Consider the following 22541-nt stretch of genomic DNA (forward strand, 5'->3'; position numbering starts at 1 on the left):
AGTACCTGATCAGAGTAAATGAGATTAAAACGAAGAAAGGAGTTGACCTACTACTTCACTTTGTGGACTACTACAGAGCACTTACCATGTAGGTTTAATCCTGTGATCAAGAACTACAGTACATTTATCATTAAATTAGTGAGATTGGAAAATGTTGGAATAGTCTCACAGGCAAAAAAAAAAAAGCTCACCGCTCAGCTTTGAAATCACTCATCAGAATTTTTTTTACCATTTGACTACTTTTTACCAAAACTTTTGAAAGTACATTTCATTCATTACTAAACTAGTGAGATAAGAAAGGGCAGGACAATCTGAAAAGAGATTGCTGTATTGCTTAAAAGTATTAAAATGAGCTGTTAATAAAACATACATGTACATGTAGTTGGCCAATTTAGATGAGAACTGTTTTAGTAGTTTATTTCTAAATTACATTGTTGAGAGCACAAATCTTTGTCTTTGTATTGTTAGTTGCTTGTGATTTTGTAACTTTATCTACATACAATGTATATATCTATTCTTACATTACCCATCTTAGTTATTGTAATAAGTAGCAAAACCCAAAAATGTGCTATTGCTGAAAAAAAAATTAATTATGATATGGAATTTGATTGTTTTTTCTCATTTTGGCTAGATAGGTTGTTTTCCATATACTATCTTGGTACTGTGAAGTCATTAACATCAATCAGTCTGCAGTCTGCAAATAATTACAAACTAAATAAGGCTTTGATGAAGGGACAATCTTGACTTTAATCAGTTAGAAATTAAATTATAAGGATTGTTTTTGATTCTTGACCAAGTTATGCCTATTTTTTTAATAATTCTTTTCAGTTTTGGCACATCATTCTTTCCTATCTAAAATTCTTAATAGATCTAGCAATTAAAAAGAAAATCATTTTGAAGAAGTTTTATTTCCATGGTTGAACTGGTGAAGTCAAGGTGGAATCAGGAAACCAGTAAACTGGTTCATCATTTATACCTATGCTCTCCCCTAGCCAGTCCAGCCAAAGGTAAAACAAAGATGAACTCTTGTATGTTTATTTTTAGGTTCTTCCAGGAAGGACTTAAAACCATAAACCATTTTCAGTCATTCATCGACAAATTAGTGAACCAGTTAGAGGAAATCAAGCGTAACCAACATGCTGAACGACAAGAACTGGTCAAACTCAGGGATGCTCTCAAAAACTCCATGTCCTCTTACAAGGAAGTGAGTATTGTATCTGTTCCTACATGAGTAAAGGTGGGCAATGCTTATTTAGGAAGTACTTCTTTAGTGGGAGCTAATTTGGCTTCAAAATGGTTGAGGTTAATGGTTTCTATTCTCTACACTACTTTGTAAATTATTTAGTCCTGCAACTTTAAATGCTTTTTGAATATTTTCTCTTTTGTACATGAACATTATGAAAGATCAAATATATATGTTACAGTGCATTTGTAAGTCTTTTTCCTGTTCATTTCTTGATCCCGAAGTTGCAGATGTTGAAGTCTGCAACAAAAATATTATTTGTGTTTCATAATGTACCTGAGAACAAAATAAAATTTTAGTTGGCTTTATATAATTTTATTAGCCTTTTCACATGGAAATATCTATATATATATATTGAAGCTTTAGCAGTGGGATGATTCAAACATGTCAAAATCCAAAAATATGGCCTTAATGTAAACACATGCAACAGAGACGATCTACATACACAATTTAGTGAACCAAATAAAAAAGATAACACATAAAAACTGAAGATAAGGGCAGCAAGATGTCCCACAAACAGGGAAAACTAATGTAGCTTTGAAACAAAATGTCCTAAAAAAAATATGAAACTTAAGTAGCTATATAAAGATTGACCAAAAATTTCGTACCCTACATGTATCTGTTATCTGTATGATTTCCTTTTACTGGGCAAACATAACAGGAATTCAACTTTAGGATTGGTAATTTATTTGTTGTTTTAGCTTGTTATATATTTTTGGTTATTTTTTTGTTTATTTATTACGTTCTGTTGCCTTCTAAAGAAAAAAAAATTGTTTTTTTTTTATCTGTCATTCTAAAATTAAGAGTCATGAAGAAATGACAATATACTGTGGAAGTACTTCGATTCATGGGTTCAATTTTTTTGGTTTGTCAAAATTTTGTGAGTTTTTTAAAATATAAAACCTTAAAATTTTTTTAAATTGGGACTTTTCATTTCATTGGGAATTTGAATTTGTGGTTCAGCCAAACCACACAAAACCCCAAAAAATTAGTGCCCCACGAACAAGTTCTTCCACAGTACAGTGTTCGCGAAAATTGCTGGTCCTGCCGGTCCTGACAGGTAAAATTTGGGTAGGACCAGCATTTCAACCTCTTGTGCTGGGTCCCATGACTGGCGGCTGTTAAAAAAATTTTGTGAAGTTTGATTACATGGGACCAGCAAATTTTAGTGGGACTGACAAAACATTTGCCTTTGCCACTCCTATGTCCAACAGCAGAAATAAAAAGTTTTCACAAACTCTGACAGTATGTTTTAAAAAAATCAGAAACTTAAATTTCAAATTTGGGTTCTACAGTGTCATTTCAGTTGTGAATATTACTGTACTATGTTCTGAAAATTTGGGAAATTTTGTTGTTGTATTGTGTATATTTATTTTCACTTATCTTTAAAAAAATATCCATTCTCAATTGTTTACTGTAGTAAAAGCCGATCTCCTCTTGAAAATATTATATCAATATAAAAATTTGCTTTAATATGAACAAAAAATGCTGTTTTGAAGCTTAATATTGACCATACCAGTAATCACATTGTTTTATATTAGAAATTTTCAAATGTTCTTCTCTGAGAGCTCCATGACCCATGACCTTTAATAAAGGATTCTAATCTTGTAGTTTCAGTATTTGCCATTTCACTTTGAGAAAAGGGTAATTTAATTTTTGGGTAGTTATGGTTATTACATGTATACTATAGTGGGATATAGTAATAAATGGGCTAACATAATGCTTACATTGCCTTCATATTTTCATCACATAATTCAAAATTTATAGATACCTGGGTCCGATTTTATAAAAAATCTCAAATGGAGATTTTTCTCAAATCCTTCCTCAACTCAAATTTCTACTAATCAGATCACTTTAAATTGAAGATTTTAGGAAAAACACATGACTTGAGGAAATTCTCAAGTTGAGATTTTTAATGAAACCCAGGCCTGTATATGTTATTTTAAGTCTTTTTTATCAACATGTACACCAATGTCTCAGTGTGTGAAGTGCTGTAGTTAGAAGCAAAATACAAATTTGTCTAATATTTAATATCAATATTTTAAAGCTTATGTGACTGGAGGCACTGATCAATCCTGTGTTACATGTATTTCATACTAATAGGAGAACAAAGTCATTTTCAACTTTTTTTACACTGTTCAGAGTTACATGTATGTCATAGGGAGGGTTATATTTCATGTGTATTTAGATTTTAATTGAATCAAATTCTCCATATGAATAGTTAATTTTTCAAAAGCCAGTAATTTACATTATTATGAATTATGAATCTTCAAATTGAATTACAGATATGATGGAAGAATGATTTAAATATTTAATGCATTTAGGGCCATCATTTAAAATTTAAGACAGACTCTGGTTTTATGTTTTACTCATTTCCTACTGAATAAAACCATTTTGGCCTTATTTAAAGAAATTATATTAAATTCTATTTTAATTCACCTACCTTCCTACCAACCTCTTAAGATGTGAGCATGGAAACAGCAAACACATTTTGTTTAAAGAATGGCAGAGTAGTTTAAAGATCTGAAATATGTACAGTACTTTTTAGTTTGGTTCAGGTTATATAAGGCCAAACAAATAATACACTTGTTTCCTGCTACCAGTAAGAAAATGAAAGGGTGGGTAGGTGGGGAAATTATTTTATTTTGCAACGTTTACATTTGGGTAATAGGGAAACTATCTAGTCTTTAGCAGTGCTTGAGCCTAAATGGCCATAAAATGTCTATGATATTGGCAAAAAAAAAATGGTAGATAGGATAGCAGGAAACAGACATGTTATTTGTTTTTGCCTAAATGCATGTTTGGAGTAGGGATCTGTATTATCTATTGATGGGAAGTAAAACAAGTATCCATTTTGATCTGCAGTATATACAATAGTTGGTTTGGAGTCAGAATAACAAGTCTGATTGGAATGACATATTGGTACTTACAGGCAGATTTAGCCTTTATGAGCTAGCACATTGAAAAAACAGGTTCAGTGTGTTGGACTAGCACAAACAAAGGTCTGCTTGATGGGTCAAATTCGCCCATCCTGAAAAGCTTGAAATATCTACCATAGAATTTTAAACCACAACCAATCAATAAATTAATAAAAATATTGAACATTATTTCATACCTGTCTTTTGAAAGATGTATTATTATTATGTTATATCAGCAACATAGTTTTTTTCATATTTATTTTTTTCCTGACACTTTCTTTCTAATGCTTCTGCCATGTTACTAAAAATATTGCGATTTCCAATGAAAATTTTAAGCCAGATCAACTGTGATGTAAAAGTACAATGTGAAGGTTACTGGTTATTGCACTTTATAGCACATTACAAAAGCGTCAATAAGTTTCAATTATCAACACAACAGAAAGTCTTTGATTTTTATTAACTTAACAAAAAATATTATGGGGTGAAACTTGTGTTGAAAATTTTTTTTCTTACCAATTTAGCAGGGGCGTACACCTGGTACGCCAGTCCTTGGATCCACGCCTGATGCTTTAGATAATTTAGTACATGTATATTAGAATGCTTTTATAGTTCTTTTTTAATTTTAAATTTAGGTAGATATCACTGAACAATGCTTCCCGAATGTTACACATATCCTGATTTTAATTGAATTACCTAAATAAGAGCAAAAATGTTTTAATATAAATTGAAGTGTTGACATGGCTAATGGTCTAACAGCACAAGGCCAAAGACAGTTTGTCTCCTAAAAAATAGATTAAATCCAGCATTGTTTGATATCATTGTAGCCCCAACCAAGCAAAGGTCCCAGTGGATATTCCTTGCACCAGATGACAGGTCATAAAGTCCATGGGTGTACCAAGGAAGGAAATTTACTAAAGAAAAGTGAAAGTAGAATGAAAAAGATCTGGCAGAAAAGAAAGTGTAAAATTATGGATGGTATCATGTCTATTGCTCATTCTGATGTAAGTTAACAATAATTTTGACAATGTCTTTCAGTCTCAAACGTGATTTTTTTTTCTTCAAATTTTGTAATTGAAATCTGATTTTCAAACCCTGATTTTATTGTTACATTTGTTTATTTACTTTCAATTTCGTCAGTTTCTGATTTTTTTTTGTTGGCTATGTAAAATCATGTCTGCAGTGTTATGATCATCAGTAAATTCTTAATTGATTTAAGATTAAATAAAAAGTTTTTGGTAACATATTAAGAAATTTTTGCAATGTTTTATCATGTTTGTTTTTGCAAAACATACAGCTGACTAATAATGTGTATTTATAACTGAGGGAGAAAAGTTTGAAAACAATTATTTGCACTTATATTTACAGGGATGATTTTCTTTCCTTTTTTAACGGATTTTCGCTATTTCAAATCCGGATTTTACTGTAACAGTTCTTTTTTTACTATAAAAATTTTTGGTAACATATTAAGAAATTATTGCAATGTTTTATCATGTTTGTTTTTTGCAAAACATACAACTGACTAATAATGATCACAATAAATAAAGCTTGTATTAACAAGAAATTTAATAGTACTGATGCTTGATTTTCCACATACAAAATAATCACAAAATTGAAAGCTAATTTCTAACTAGAATGACAAAATTGCAATAATTAATTATAGTATGTCTAATTACTTACTTACTCAAATGAAGTTGTTGCTTTTGGTTAAGACCAGATCCTGTAAGGCAACACATGGCTAAGAAATGCTGGCTGTCCCTCTGTGTGTCTGTGCATCTGTTTACATTTTAAAAAAAGAAATATCCTCATTGTATTGTTTATATTTTACAGGAAAGTAAACCCCCGGTGAAACTCAACCTACTCACGTGCCAAGTCAAGGTAAGGATATTATTATACTTCTGCTCTGAAGGAGAAAGAGGGGGTGGGGGATGGTATACTGTTTTACCCTTGTCCATGTAATTGTCTGTAAAGACTTTTTCTGCCACAGTTTTCTCAGCAACTACTCACCACAACGGCTTGAAATTTTAATATTCTTCTTGTAGGTATGCCATATGGTAAGATTCATTTTCGAAAAAAAAAAAAAAAAATGACAACTTCCTGTTTAACAAGGACTTTGTTTATTTTTGACAATATTTTTTTAAAGTTGGACATTTCTTAGCAAGTACTCATCACAACTTCAGTTTTACTGAGAACTTTGTTTATTTACCCTTTATTGTGAATGAAAGACGAGTAATCACTAATAAGCAATAGCTCAAAGACTTCTTGTTCTGATCAGTCTTTGATAGGAAGCTGTCATATTTTTAGGATATTCACATTAAATTAGGTTTGAATAATCTGATTGACAGGGGGTTTATATTGTCCTTGACTACCCTTTCAGGTGATGCATTGATTGTTGTTCAAGCTAATCTGAATTGTTCTGTGGTTTTGAATTTCCTTTTTTGAGATACATAAGTAGTAGACAAAGGGGAGATTATTGAAGTAACTTTTCATCGAAGCCTTTTCTGCACCAAAGGACATAGTTTAAATATTCATGTTTTCAATTCAGATAGTTCTTTCTGGTATTTTCACATGTGAAAACTTATGGTAAAAGCTAGAATACAACTCAGGCCTTTCTATTGCAAACGGTGTTAAAATTTTGACTATTTGTCGTGGATATTAAAAATACTATTATTCAGGTATTTAAAAAAATTTTGTGACACTGACTTGGTAAAATGAAAATGAATCATATATTTGTTGAAGTAATGACTGAGATTTGTACTTTCGATTTTATTTTTACAGTTAGTTCATGATGATGCTGGTAAAAAATGTTTTGATCTTGTCTCTCGTAAGTATTTATTGTACATAATGATAAAGTTTCATTGTACGTGTAGGTATTATTGATGTCATTTTCAACTTTAATGGGTTTTCTTGCATATTCAGTTTGAAAATCTGATACATGTATGTATCACCCAGTTAGAGATTGCAAAGACTAACTACCTCCTAAGCAGCAATATATGTGTAAAATCTTGTTTTATTTACCAATAAATGCTTATATACTGTGGAAGTATCATTATTAGTGGGGAACCAATTTTTGTGGATTTCGTGGGTTTGGTAAACCATGAAATTTGGTAAAATGAAAAGAAAATATCCCATTTTTTTGTATGACAGAGTTATCAAATCCAAATTCAATAATCCATGAAATGATCATTTTCCTCTAAACCACGAAAATTGGTACCCACGAATAAAAGTACTTTCACAGTTGGTAATTTTTTTCCTGTAATCTTGTTGATAGATATTTTTCTGTCACTCATAATTGACAAGATAGTTAAAAATATTCGTCAAAATGTTGGGAGTTATTGTGATGTCATTAGACCTTCAGAGTTTTGAATGAAAAGGACGTCACACACCAACAGTTTGTAGTGGCACTTGAAGTGAAGGTACATTAAAATGACCAAAAATGCAATTATTTGACTACCAATAAACTGAATAATAGTTACTTTAGATTTTTATACTTACAATATCACGTAGAACATCTTTTCTTGCGCTCATGCACTAGTCAAGATATTCCACATGATATTGTCAATATCAAAATAGAAAGGAACCATTATTATGTAGTGATTTACCAAATGTTCCCTGTGTAAAATTTTGATAATTCTCACTGTGAATTAATTCAGTAATTTCATTATCAGATTTTCTTCCGCCAAAAGTTCACAAAAATCACAACATCTACATCAATCTACCTCACAAAATTTGAGTTTTTTGTTGAAAATAGCAACAAATATGGAAAAAAATCTATGTGATAAATAGGATAACCAATTTGTTTTCGTGAATATCCAAAATATAATCACTCGTGTCAAGAATGCATTAAGATTTAACTTAACCTGTGTATGGAAAAAGTTTGGCACATTTGTTAAATCGAGGCATTCTTTGGCACTCATGGTAATATTTTGGTTATTCAGTCTTTCCACTTGATTATCCTATTATTCTGTATGTTTTTAAAATGAAAACAAATTTTAACATTGAAAAAGGCAGATGCACTTTCCATTGTCTATACTTCACTTGTACATTTATATTTTTTTACTGGGTATTTTCTGCAGTATTTCGCATTTTAAAATCTGGATTTAACTGTTATAATATTGTTTTTTTTTTTTATTTTGCTGTAAATTAACTTCAGAATTTGCCCTTTTTTGCTGATTGTCTGGTAACAAGAAAGAGGTAAGAAAATTATTGGGTTAATTAACTGCTTATGTGGTTAATATGTAGAATAATTTTATTGCAGAAAGCCGAACCTACCATTTTCAAGCTGAAGATGAGGAGAGCATGAAAGAGTAAGTCATGTTATATTTTACAGTTTATTTCCATGCCTTTAAGAGAATTACTTATAGGCTTTATCTTTAAAATTGTGAGCTACTTGTGAAGATATCACATATTTCATTAATGAACCATGTAATTTCTGAGTTATATTATTGTCTCTCTATATTTCTAATAGATAAATTTTCCTAATTTTTCTGGAAGATGACAAATGAACATACTTTAGTTATTTAATGTAAAAAACATAGGTCACTTTACTTGAATTTGAGATGATTGAGCCTATATCAAGGCAATTTTTATATGGATTCTGTGTGAAATTTCATTGTTTCACAAACTGTCAAAATACTGGTTGAATTTTTTCTAAAGAGCATTTACTGACATTCTTTCATATTTCAAAAAAAAATTTGAGAGTCATCAAATTTTTTTTCTTGTAATTAAAATTCCTTTAACATTCTAAAGAGCACTTTCTTACCAATTATCTCCCCTTTATAGAGGCATTATACAATTAATTTTTATGTGCTAAAAGGGAAAATGATTAAGTTTTCTGAGAATTATGTACTTCTATACTGTGAAAGTACTATTGTTCATGGGGTTCCAACTTTCGGGGATTTCTTGGGTAAGGTAAACCATGAAATTTGATTCCCAATGAAACCGATTATTGACTTTAAATTGTATGACAGGATCATCCAAACCATGAATTCAAGAATCCGCGAACTTGTGCTTTTCTCCTGAACCATGAAAATTGATGCCTACCAATATAAGTACTTTAACAGTAAGCCTAATGAAAATTGATACCCACCAATATATGTACATTAACAGTAAGCCTAATGAAAATTGATACCCACCAATATAAGTACATTAACAGTAAGCCTAATGAAAATTGATACCCACCAATATAAGTACTTTAACAGTAAGCCTAATGAAAATTGATACCCACCAATATATGTACATTAACAGTAAGCCTAATGAAAATTGATACCCACCAATATATGTACTTTAACAGTAAGCCTAATGAAAATGGATACCCACCAATATAAGTACTTTAACAGTAAGCCTAATGTCGTCTATTTCAGGTGGATTTCTGTACTTAACAATGCTAAGGAGCAGGAATTAATGAAAGCTTTCCAGGACAACACTAATTCTCCAACTTTAAATGAAAATGTCAAAGAATTGACTGCTAGTATTCTTACCATAGTGAAACGGTTGCCTGGCAACAGTGTGTGCTGTGATTGCAATGCTAAAGGTAACGTCTAGTAGATATATGAGAGGTTTTAATTTCAGATTTAAATATTTCATGCCAAATTACTTTAACCCGCCACATTTTTGGTGCTTGTCCCGTCAGGAATTTCTGGCCTCTGTGTATCTTTTTTCATTTTCACTTCCAGTTTACTTTTTTGTTGCTGGAGTATATAAGGGACAATTATTTTGCTGTACCTGTGTATAATATTGTTTTGGGCCAGCTGCAGCCTGGTTAAATGTGTGAGGGTTTCCTTATTGTTCATTGAAGACCCATGGGTGGCCTTGAGCTTACATTTTTCATCCCAGTGTGGTTGTTGTCTCTTTGACATATTCTCTATATCCTTTCTCGTTATATTTAACTTATTTCAACTGGTTGAGCAGCTTTTGACCTACCTTTTCATTTAAAATGGCTATTTATCACAGCTACATGTAATTGATGTTTAGACAGAAGCTTGTAAGTGTATGAATGCAATATTTTTTAGATTAGATTTCACACTGAAGTAACATCAACTTCCTGTTTGACAACTTTGTTTATAGTTTGACTATATTTGGTTACTGCGGTGGGAAGAAGGGGTATTTTGTTTTTTCATTTTAAAAGAAAAATTATGTAGCCTCATCCAATCACATAAAAGCTTAGAACAGAAGTGAAGTGTACTTTCTGAAATAAGTCCACCATGAGGTTGTGGAAAAGGTAAAGTTCACACTAGCTGTAGTGTTAGCTGAGCATTAAAAGTAACATTTTACTCTCTTTCAGACCCAGAATGGCTGTCTACAAATTTAGGAGTATTAATCTGTTTAGAATGCTGTGGTATACACAGGCAGTTAGGTGTGCATATATCTAGAACACAAAGTACAGTTATAGATGAATTAGGGACTTCACAGTTACTGGTAAGTTGTGAGAGACTGTAAACTACTGTAACTGAAACATTGGTATCCACAGACAGTTAGATATCATTGAGTTAGTGTGCTGCATACTGTGTGCATACATAATTCTGACTGTATTCTTCTGTACTGTGATAGATGATTAGGGACTTTACAGTTAGTGGTAAGTCGTGAGTAATTGTAAACTACTGTATTGAAATGTACCATAAAAAACTGGGATATCCTCAGATGGTTAGATGCCATTCAGTTAGTTATATCATTGTGACTGTATCTGTATTTGAAACTGGTTGTAAGCTTCTGTTATATTCTTACCATTGTATAAACTGCATGTATATGACAGACATGACTGTCTTCCACTTTTTAAACCCAGATTTTAACATTATTATTTTTTTACTCTTAAGTTTACTTCTGATTTCTTCAATTTCTGCTTTTTGTTTGGCTTTTTGAGGTAGACCTGAGTAAGGGACACAACTCTTAAAAATCATTGGAATGTTTGTTTGCAGCATTTTACATCCATCTTATGTAAGCACCTAATTAACTTGGATTGATTTTATTCTGCTTCAAACAAAAGCTTCAGAGGCTTTGGTGAAATTGAATATGATACAAACATATCACTGATTTCAGGAGCTATATCCTTTATCCTAGGTGTACCTCCTTAAATCATGTCTGATTTAAAGAAAATGGAGCATTTAACTAGATAAGTAAGGGATTTCCCAAGAACTTGTGAGTGGGTTGTAAAGTTCTGAAGTATTCTTGGAAAGTTAGATTGCCATATTTGTAATAAAGTGCCTGAAATAATAATGGTCTATATTAAATCGTTCTTTATAATCATTTAATGGTTTTGTGTCTCAAATTGTCTGCTGAAATATGATTGATAATCTATTATTTATTGGTTTTTTTTCTTACAGCTTGCCAGAGTAGTTGGAAACAAAAATTTTAATGAAATTATGGAGGCCAAAGTTGACTCAAATATGAAACTTCAACCATCTAGTCCTATGTGAGTTTATATTTTTTTTTTTTGCTGCATCTATCTATGTTGGGTATTTTTGTCCCTTGCTTTTGGCAAGAACATGTTGGGCAATAGAATTTCCACCCATTCATTATTGGTTGCAGCCTCCTAATTTTATTTTATTTCCATGAATCTAAATGTAACTTACACAGATGTTAGCTGACTGACAAGGAATTAATTTATTGGTTGGACATGAGTTGATCAATGGTCATTATCATTGTTACAGTAAGTCGCTATTTTTGCAAGGCATGTGGCCTTAAGCACTGCTCCTATTATCTTTTAGTGAATGTTTGTGTTATGATATGTAAAACTTATGTCCACAAATATTTCCCTGATGAGAACTCAGTTTTTCTAATTTCAAACTTTGCCCGGCTTAACTTTCATTTGCTCTGATGTTTCAAATTTTAGGGAAGAAAGATTCCACTACATAAAGTCAAAATATGAACAGCATAAATATGCTATCATAACTTGTACAGACACAGAGGACCTCAAACAAGACTTAAAACAGGCAATCTTACAGCAAGATATATGGGCTTTAATACAGGTGTATACAGAGGGGGCAGATCTAATGATGGAACTGCCAGATGATGTAAGTATGGAGGGAGTAAGTTTAGTGTAAGATCAGAAATAAAGTGATTCTCTAAGTTACAATAAAAATGGAGTAAGATATAGAATTTTCTCATCATTAATTCTGGTTAAGGTTTAAGTTGCACTCCACCTAAGAATCATGCAAAATGTGATTCCAGGTTGGAAAGCCTACATATTTTTATTTTTGATATTTTGTTTAAATTGTTATAGTAAACAGAAATTGACATGTGGTTTTTCATATAACCCGTACTCTTAAAAGATAAAAATTATATAGAATGTACTGTAAAATTCATAATTAAGGGAGATAACTCTGTAAATGACCGTAAAATACAATAGAAACTGTTGTATTTTCAATGTTGATTATCTCCTAAGAGCAGACTGATTGGAATGAATAATTATACATTTCATCATATAGATCTATAAAGCAACTTAATAACAAAAATAAAAATATGTAGCCGTTTTTGAGGTGTATCACATTTTGTAGAATTTGCATGATTCTTACAGACTGCTACTTAAGTTTTTTAATGACTTTTTTTTTTGAAGATTATTTTGAATTACCATGACATATAAAACTTATGTCCATCTTGTGGTGAATTAAATAAATGATGCCATTTTGTTAATCTGACCAAAATTATAGGGAAGAAAGTTGGCTTTCTTCAGTTTTCCACAGATTTAAACAGGTAGCTTGACTTGAATAAAGAAAGTTTAACATATCCATAACTTTGAACTTAAATCACTTTTATCATGCATGCATTGGTTATATTTCAGGAGAACTCAGGGACAGGATTACATTTAGCAATAGAGAAAGAGGATGGATATTCATTACACATTGTAGATTTCATTTTACAAAATGGACCTGCGTAAGTTGTCATAATTCAAACTATGTGTAACAACTTCTTAAGCAATTGGCTGCTTCAGACAGTTTTGTTCCTACAGACCTAGTCAAAATCTTTTTGTTGTAAAGTTCCTAGAAACTTGTGCAGAAACCTTTTTCAGCTAGTGTCTTAAAACTGTAATTTTTAGATTTTTTTGGTGGGGGAAACAGTTTAAAACTATCAATTTAGGTAGTCAAATCCATCGCCAAGAGGTTCTACCATGTGTAATACAAGGATTAAAGCATCAGTGTTTTTTGTTTGTTTTTTTTTTAGGAATAGTTTATCCCATAAGAACAAGCAGGGTAATACAGCCTTACATCTTTGTTCATTGCTGAATAAAACAGAGTGTATGAAGTTAGTACTACGTACACAGCCAGAACTTGCCAACACCGAAAACAGCGACGGGAAAACACCACTTGACATTGCAAAAGAAAACAACCATGAAACTTGTGTGGAATTAGTAAGTACAAGTCACAACTGGGAAAATTAAATGAAAATTTTCTTGTCTAATCGCTTTTGCAGGCTTTTAGTTGCTTCTTGATTGGTCTAGTTGAAACTTATTATGCATATTCTACAGAGCACTCCAGCTAAGAATCATGCAAAATTTGATATAAGGTGGGAAAGCCAACATATTTTCATTTTTGATGTATTTTTTAAATATTAAATGGTGTGGTAAATTAACATAAATTTTCATATAACCTTTAGTCTAAGGAGGTACGTTATTTACAATGAATTGTAGAATTCAAAATAAAGGAAGGTAACTCTGTCAATGATACTAAAATACAAAAGAAACTATTGGTATTTAAGTTGAGTTATCTCCTAACACCATACAGTTAACACTATACCAACCTATAGACTTGTAAAGCATCTTAATAACAAAAAGAAGCCTTTTTTTTTTTGAGTATCACTTATTTTTGAATTTGCATGGTTCTTACAATGAGTGATACTGAAGATGCTAATTTTTTTTAACTATAAAAAACAAGCAAACTGTACTAGGTATAAATAATTCATGTAGATCAGTGAAATTATGCAGAAAAATCAAAAGGGCTATGCATTACAAAATTCTTTTAGTATTTGGCTGAACTATTTTTAATACACATGTAAAAATATGAACTTACTAATTTTTTTTTAGTTGAAAGCAGCCCTACAAGGGAGGAAGGAGCTGTTTGCCAATGTCAACATAGATTGGGAGCTAGCTTACGTATGTTATATATTATTCGAAAAAGCAGAAGTGGAATAGGAGGGCTAAATTTCTTAACTCAAATGAAGTCAAGATTTCTTTTTAGCCCTGAAGTGATCTTTTATTTATGTCTCTTTTATTTAGGTTAGGTTAACTAATTTAACTACTGTATACTACAAGAAACATTTGTATTTGTAAATGAGGGAGAACAGTTTGAAAACAATTATTTGCACTTATATTTACAGGGATGATTTTCTTTCGTTCTTTAACAGATTTCCGCTATTTCAAATCAGATTTTACTGTAACATTTTTTTTTAATTGTATATTTACTTCCGATTTTGTCAATTTCTGTTTGCTTGTTGAGCTCATAAAATCATCTCTGTATTTAGTTCCCTTATACTTTTATGTGGCTATAGTCCACTTATTATTTATACATTTAAAAAATATTTACTACTTTAATGGAACTTGAAAGTGACTATGGGCCAGTAATGCCATAATATTCATGTGAATTTCTGTTTATTTTCTTTAGGAGGAACCTGATGATGGCTTTAGCGATGATGAATTGGAGGTAAATAGAATTAAGTGTTTTCTCCAGAAATTTGCGAAGGCATAGTTCTTTGTGTATTTTTGTGTATTTCCTCACCCTAGTATGATGTTGTAACATGTCATAAATTGGTGGCAACACCATGGGAACTTATGTTTAATTGGAAATCAGGTATAGAATAAATCTAAAATTGAAATCTGAGTTTGGCAAATTGAGGTACTTTGTAAAATTCTAGACAAGGGCAGCACAGTGCTTGAAGATGAAGGCAGGGCCATGCTTGATTGGTCTTAGAAATCCTTCTAAATTAGCAGTATATGATATCTAACTGATGCAATGATTAAATAAGATCTTTGACAAGGGACCGAGGTCAGTTTTTTTTTAAATACAGTGAAGCCTGTCTTAGCCAACCCCCCTTTAAGATTGGTACAGTTTAGACAGATGTTTGGTTTAAAATGGTTAAAAATACATTTTAATTTGTTAAGGGACTTCTCAAGTGTCTGGTTTAGACAGGTTTTTGGATTATTATGGGTTCTGTTTAGCCTGGTTTCAGTGTTGTCACAGCTGGTAAGGGTCATAGTTCAAGTATCAGTCTCTGTAAGAGTAATCGAGGGAACAAAGGTTATAGCGGTAATCAAAAGAATGCAATCCAGGGACACAGACCAGACATGGAAAACAGACATACACAACAAAGAACATAAAGTAACTAAAATCATACATACAAAGTAACAAAAGCAAATGAGCAACTCAGACTCCACTAAAAACTGGGAGCGTGGACCAGGTGCGCCGGTAGGGTAAGCGTCCTCTTCTTTTCTAGAAACACCTGCCGAGTTGCTCATAAAAAGTCAAGTCCGGGTAGACAAATGAGGAAAGGAGAACTATGACCCGTTCAAAATCTTCCGTTCTTCTGGAAATGGTTGCACAAACCCAGCATCAACACTAAACATAATCATTGGTCGATCGCAGAAAAAAAATATTGAAGTGCAGGTTTTGTAGATTAATCTAATAAATGCACTAGAAACCCGACATTCGTTTTTAACGGATGCAATGAATGCTAGAAAAGCAGAGACAAAAGTTGAACAGCATGGCACCAGATAATACTTGATATCGTAAAAAATGGCAATGCTTTCTAATGTTTCAAATGAGTTTTTAACACACGAGCCATAAAGCGTTACTGTATGCAGCATAGCATGGGGATACCAAATGCAAAATGGAGGCCTTATCTATAACTAACAATTTGTCAGAACAGAACTGAAGGCAGTTATTTAAGTGTCTGTCTTTGTAAGAATCAGGCAGTGGGTGAAACATGGTAGGAAAAAAGGACCAATTTGTGAGTTCAATTTGACAAGATTTTCCATATCATGTTGGTGCATTGAGTTAAAATTTTGTTGAAATGCACTGAAAATGAACATTGCAAGGCAGATAACTCTGTCAAAAACCTCATTTTCTAATATTCTTTTGAAAAATTTCTGAGCAAATCCAGTCATGTAGAGATAAAAAAATTGTCTTCAAATAATAAAGCATCCTTGAGTGAAATTATATTGTCAGATCGGAGGGGGTTTTGACATGCATGTTTCTGATTTATCCCATTTTGCCTGATTCCTACAAACATGTACACTTAATCGTTTATAGTTCATTTTTACACAAGTGTATCGAATACATGTTTTAATCAGGTATTAAAATATAATACATTTAAAAGATTTGGCCTCTATTAAAATGTACATTGACAACTTTGAAAGCTGAAAGATTTTAAAGTTAAATCATAAGCTTATTTCCAGAGGAGCAAGAAAAATTTTCATCATGACATTTTTAGTTGATATGGGCCTTTTTTGTTTTCATAAGGTATATATCTACAAGTCTTATTTAAACTTTGTATTTTTCAGACCACACCTGAGAGGAGAAATAAGTCACGCCCACCCAGTTTAGTGACAGGAGCTAGTACTTTAGAATTGTCCAATCAGAAAGAAGGATTGGATCACAGAGACAGATCATTATCACAGTCATCAAATGTTATCTACAACAAACCTAGGAATACGAGTAAGTAAATACAGTCATAGCCAGATGGATTTGATCAATTCACCCAACTATGGTGGGAGTTATTAATTTACACCAACTGTGGTGGGAGTGGCCAAAATATTATTATAATCACACAGATAAAAATATTGTGATGATCACATAAAGTTTGCAGATATTGTGAAAGTACTTAGTTTTTGTGGTCACGTTTTTTTCAGTGATTTTTAAAATGGTAATTGTTAATGGAATGTTAAAATTTGTAGATTTTAAATGTATTTAACTTCTCAAAACATTGGACTCATTATTTTTAATACCCAGTAGACATTGTACTTTCAAATTATTACAAACTACCACTTCATGGCCACTCTTGCATCCAATAAAATAGTTTTAATTTCATTTATACAATTTCAATCATGTCTTTTAAAAATAATATTGATTTAATTTTTTTTGTATTTTCCATATTGTCAACTTCTCTTTTGGTTTAAGGAAGTAGATCAAGGGTAAGGGAAGTAACTTTTGAAATCTGTGATATGTTTGTATCATATTCAATTTCACCAAAGCCTTTCAAGCTTTCCTTTGAAACAGAATGAAATCAGTCCAAGTTACTTTGATGCTTACATAAGATTGATGTCAAATGCTGAATACAAATGTTCCATTGATTTGTAAGAGTTGTGTCCCTTGGTCTATCACCTTAAATTCAGAATGTGCCATTTGTAGACCAAATAGACATTGTCTGTTTGGTGTGTTTTTCTTCGCCTGGAATCACCTCTACCATAGACTGTGTCTGAATTTTATATGGATTGGTACTTAAGTAAATGTAAAAAGAAGGTAATATCATAAACACAAGCTAAAACATTCTCATAAATATGATATACATCATTAAAGATTTTAGATTTATTGAATTAAAAGTTCCAATCCAAGATATTCATTTTTTACATGGGTCTAGCAAGTTTTGTAAGAATCAAGCAAAAAGGGGGAAATCAGAAACATGCATGTTAAAACCCCACCAATCTGACAATATAATTTCACTCAAGAATTATTTTTCTATTTGAAAAGACTATTTTTAGCTCACCTGGCCAAAGGCCATGTGAGCTATTGCCATCACTTGGCGTCCGTTGTCGTCATTAACAATTATACAAAACTCTTCTTCTCTGAAACTACTTGACTAATTAGAACCAAACTTGGTATGAATGTTTCTTGGGGTATCCTGCATAGAACTGATGTGGGGATTTTTGATTTGTTGAAAAACATGGCCGCCATTACTAAAAATAGAACATAGGGGTCAGACAGTAGTTTTTCACACATATCTCCAAAACCATTAGGTTTATTCAAATTCTTTCAATAGCTGAAATGATCCATATTATTAGGACTACAAAAGATTTCAGACTCCTTGTAAGAGTTATTGTCCTATGACTTTTTTTTAAATAGTTTTCAGTCAATATCTTTAAAACTATGATAGATTAAAAGAAACTTTCAATTGTTGAAAAGATCTTGTGATAAGTCCTACCAAAGACTTCTTGAGTCAAAATTGTTGGACAACTTCTTGTTTAATTTATTGCCTTTGGAAGACAAAATTCAACAAGGCGAGCAATTCAGGTGGCTCCTGGGAGCCTCTTATTTTATCTCTGCATCACTGGATTTGTTCAGAAATTTTTCAATAGAATACTAGAAGAAAGGGATTTTTTTTACAGAGTTATCTGCCTTGAAATGTTTATTTTCTATGCATTTCAATGAAACTACAACTCAGTTTACCTTCATGATTTGGAAAAATCTTCTTGCTGATACTACCACTGATTTACCAATTATGATGCAATAGCATACAAATGCTATTTAATCACCACTTGTATATTCGGGCCGCAATGGAGGAGGGAGGTTTAGGCCGTAAAACCTAGATTTAAACCACCATTTCCTTTGAAATGCCTGCACTAAGTCAGGACGATTGTGGGACTAGCTGCTCCGGTGGTGTATATTTTTCCAGATTTATTTTTGACTTGACTTGATTATGAATAGAATTATTGTTCAGTAATTTTGTTGTTACCTTTTTTTTCCTTTGTTCTGATGGTGCAAATAGTCAAATTACACTTTCAAAATTATGGGTTTATTCATACCATGTTTCACTGATACTTAAAAAGATAGATAAAGCACAAATTTTCATCACTGAGTTGTTTGTAGGACTTACACATACTCGACAAAGGAGCAGTATCCGTAGCTGTAAGTACATTGGATGTGTGACCAGCATGATCACAATTAAACTGAAGTAAATGCATGTGATGTTTCTGATTGTATACATGTATTTATGTGACTTATGACCTGCCAATGCTAATAGATTTTTTTGTCTGTGCGTCGGTATGTCTCTGTAATCTTTGTTTTGTTCATTCTTCCGACAGATTATTGCCCATTTTAACAGACTATCTACCTTTGAAAAGCATGTGTATAATATTTTTGTTGTGAAATTTATAGCCTGTCTTTTGACTGATATATTATGATATGGAGCTGTCTTTACTTTTGTCTTTCCACATGTTGTTCTAGTAAAGAAATCAATCATAATTGGATGCCTTTTTCTCCTCCTTTTAATAAAAAGTTAGTCGCATTAAAAAGATCTTGTCTGTGAATTCAGCATGATGGATGTCGTTGAAACCTTGAAAATCGTATCACTTCATTTTAATTTATCTTCTTTTTTTTTCATTCAATCCAATTAAAATTAGACCTATCAATTGTTCCATTCAGTCACTTCATGTAGGGTCTAACAACACTCCATTCTACTTCCTGTTTAGATGACCTTTCCAGATTCCTATGTTTTTTCCCTTTGAATAATGCGTTCGAAATCATGAAAGATGAAATCTGGTTGGCTGACCAGAAAGGTCATCAGAACAGAAAGTGGAATGGAGTGTTGTTAGATCTTACATGCCAGAACTGATTGGAACAATTGATAGGTCTAATTTTACATCATACCTCATATAGCTCTATCACTGCATGACTTAATCAACAATCAATAAGGATTTTATCTAAATCCACCGGTTTCAGTTTCGTCACTAGATTTTAAATTCACCAGGTTTGCAATTGAGCCTCTTCAGTCTTTTTTTTTTTTTTTTTTTTTTTCATTATTTTCAGAACTTCTGAAGGAAGTGTATCTTTTAGTGGGCAGTAACTAAAAAATCTTTTTATCTTTCACTATCATAAAAAGATCAGTATTTGGTGGGTAGAATTTACCATGGTTTATAATTAAGAATTTTTGTTTGTGAAAATATTTTGAGAAGGAACCTATATTTTCTTTACGTTTTCAGTACATAATAACCTGTCCAACTTAACAACCTCTCAACCTAATATTGCCGTGGTAACCAGTATCTCAACCAATCATCAAGATGGGTCAAGATCACCTGATCAGCATTCAGCAAATGGGCAAGGTGCAAATGGACCACCGCTGCCACCAAGAATGAAAAAACCTCCACCTCCACCTCCAACTACAGAGAAAGAAAAAACTCACTTTCGGAATAAATCTGAACCTTTTCCAGAGGTCATACATCGAAGATTCAATTCTGACCCCCCTCCACGACCTGCGCCACCAGAGTTCAGAAAGACAGTAGCATTACCAAGTAGACCATCCCCTCCACCAGATATCCCAGGGTAAGAAATATTGTAGATAAATTATTTTTCATTGAATACCCATTTTTGTTGTTTTAATGGTTCAGTCAAACAGCAGATTTAATACCCAACAAAATGTAAATCCTCTTTGAAAAATTTAAACTTGTACTGAAATCCACAAAATTCAAACTTGCATTTGCATGGACTAAATGGAAGTTTTATTTTCCTCACCATAATTTTGAATGTAGAACATATAGTGAAATCTGATGACAGATCTGCATTTATTGTTCACTTCTGGGATTTCAAAATACTGCATTGCTATGCAAAACCTTGTATTTATTGCTTTTCTTATCACTCATATATAGAATAAGATTTTTATCAGGTTTTTTACTTAGAAGAATGTTTTGTTTTTAATTTCGAACTCAAAGCTCTGTAAATGACAATTCTCTTATTTGAAGTGTAGATAAGGACCCATTCTTATGAAACCAAAGTCATGTGACAAGACTTACACACCTTATTGAATTACATGTCATTAACACACTTCAGTTGATTTTGGTCTAGTGAGAAAGGACACTTTTCCTAATAATGCAATTTAATAATTTTTTGTGCAGATGTATGAGCGGCATACAATGTAATATTTCAAGACATGTTTTATTTATTTTGATTGATGAACGTAATTTCTGCAGTTGATACAGATTCTTTTAATAATATACATGCTATACATGATATACCCTACCGGTGCACCTGGTCCATGCTCCTAATTTTTTAGTGGAGGCCGCGTCGCTCGTTTATTTTTGTTTATTTATAAATGTTCTTTTGGTTATTTCATGTTTGTTGTTGTGTATTTAAAGTAGTTCTTTCCCCGTCTAATCTTTATCTTTGGAATTTATTCTTTTGATTAACTCTGGAATCTTGGTTTCCTTGACTACCCCATCATTTCCTCATTGTAGATTTGGATTTTACCTTTCTCCACAAAATACACTCGATTTTATGTAAAAAATACATCAAGATTTCAGGACTTCATGACCTTTAACACAATACTAATGCTATTGAAATATTTGTCCAATATTGAAAACTGTGGTCTGCTTGTTTGGGATTTAGGGCCAAAATGGGCCTATACATTCAACTATGGTAATAAAATATTTTATGTCAATCTAATTTTATATATTTTAGGGCAAAACCAGCGATATCACCTCGACCTAGAGCACAATCGAACAGTGATGGTAATATAACTCATTCTATCAAAAAATCTTTATTATTTTAAGTCATGATTTTCCTCTGCTTTAAAATGGAGTACAGCTTTTACAATCCAGTTTCTTCCGTTACCTTTAGTTTTTACTATATGTTAACTTGATTTCGAAATTTTTGGCATTTTTATCGGCTTTGTGAAATCATGTCTGTAATTATTTGGTACAAGCAACATAAATGTTTTGCAGGATAGAAGTAGTGACACTTTTTATTGTTTAGTTCTCTAATTTAGCAACATGCTTAATTGTCTGAGCTAGTTAAATCTTGGTTTTATTTGCAATTTTTAAATTTGTGAAATTAGTTGAAAAATGGAACTTCATGTTTGTTTTGTGCAAAGAAAAACATTAGAACATTATGCCCTCTAGTCAAAATGTTCTGCAATAAGTCAGCTGGTAAAATTTAATTACCTAAACATTCTTGTCACTTTCCAACTAAAACCATATAGCAGGTAATTTTGGCGGGTTGCTTTTTTTTGGCGTATTTTAGCAGTCAGTCTAAAACACCAAAATAAGTTCTGCAAAATTTTCTGGGTTTATGTACTAACAAACTTTTGCACCTGCCAAAATAACCCACTATATTGTAATACATCTACAAGGAAAAAAATAGCATTAGTCAATTTTTATGAAACTTTTATTTAAAAGTGAGTAGAACTTTATACCTTCTAAGTTATAGTAGCCTTAGGTTTTAAAGATGTCAGCACTTTACTTCTTTAATAGATATTCACTTGGTATTGCATTTTTCTTTTTAGCTGGTTATACACTGTACACCAAGCTTTGGAATTTATGCTTCCAATTGTAGAGATATTTTTAACATTTAAGAATTGGCAATAATAATAAATATGCACATGGAAATGTTATTTTTCAATAGATAAAATTTTTATCATGGCCAATTCTTATAAATTGATTTTAAAACATATTTTTATCTTTAAACATGAGA

The 22541-nt window shown here is 31.8% G+C and overlaps 1 protein-coding gene across 4 annotated transcripts in view; it reads left to right on the forward strand.

Annotated features, from left to right (window-relative positions):
• Positions 1 to 22541, forward strand: part of LOC148598294 (arf-GAP with SH3 domain, ANK repeat and PH domain-containing protein 2-like) — a 55624-nt gene that overhangs the window by 17575 nt on the left and 15508 nt on the right. For 2 of the 4 annotated variants that reach the window (XM_088560676.1, XM_088560675.1), the window contains exons 8-26: positions 3 to 88; positions 1045 to 1204; positions 1891 to 1923; positions 4986 to 5162; positions 5989 to 6036; positions 6937 to 6982; positions 8417 to 8465; positions 9522 to 9691; positions 10442 to 10575; positions 11478 to 11566; positions 11987 to 12167; positions 12935 to 13026; positions 13315 to 13501; positions 14174 to 14242; positions 14751 to 14789; positions 16646 to 16799; positions 18948 to 18986; positions 20060 to 20399; positions 21531 to 21580. In XM_088560676.1, coding sequence (XP_088416802.1) covers positions 3 to 88; positions 1045 to 1204; positions 1891 to 1923; positions 4986 to 5162; positions 5989 to 6036; positions 6937 to 6982; positions 8417 to 8465; positions 9522 to 9691; positions 10442 to 10575; positions 11478 to 11566; positions 11987 to 12167; positions 12935 to 13026; positions 13315 to 13501; positions 14174 to 14242; positions 14751 to 14789; positions 16646 to 16799; positions 18948 to 18986; positions 20060 to 20399; positions 21531 to 21580 — 2143 coding nt within the window. The remainder of the gene's footprint in view (positions 1 to 2; positions 89 to 1044; positions 1205 to 1890; positions 1924 to 4985; positions 5163 to 5988; positions 6037 to 6936; positions 6983 to 8416; positions 8466 to 9521; positions 9692 to 10441; positions 10576 to 11477; positions 11567 to 11986; positions 12168 to 12934; positions 13027 to 13314; positions 13502 to 14173; positions 14243 to 14750; positions 14790 to 16645; positions 16800 to 18947; positions 18987 to 20059; positions 20400 to 21530; positions 21581 to 22541) is intronic. The other 2 variants (XM_088560678.1, XM_088560677.1) reach the window with 2 other exon arrangements.

Source organism: Perna viridis, chromosome 14, assembly GCF_037379345.1.
Source record: "Perna viridis isolate PV_CMFRI_1.1 ecotype Kerala chromosome 14, ASM3737934v1, whole genome shotgun sequence".
NCBI classification, from domain to species: domain Eukaryota; kingdom Metazoa; phylum Mollusca; class Bivalvia; order Mytilida; family Mytilidae; genus Perna; species Perna viridis.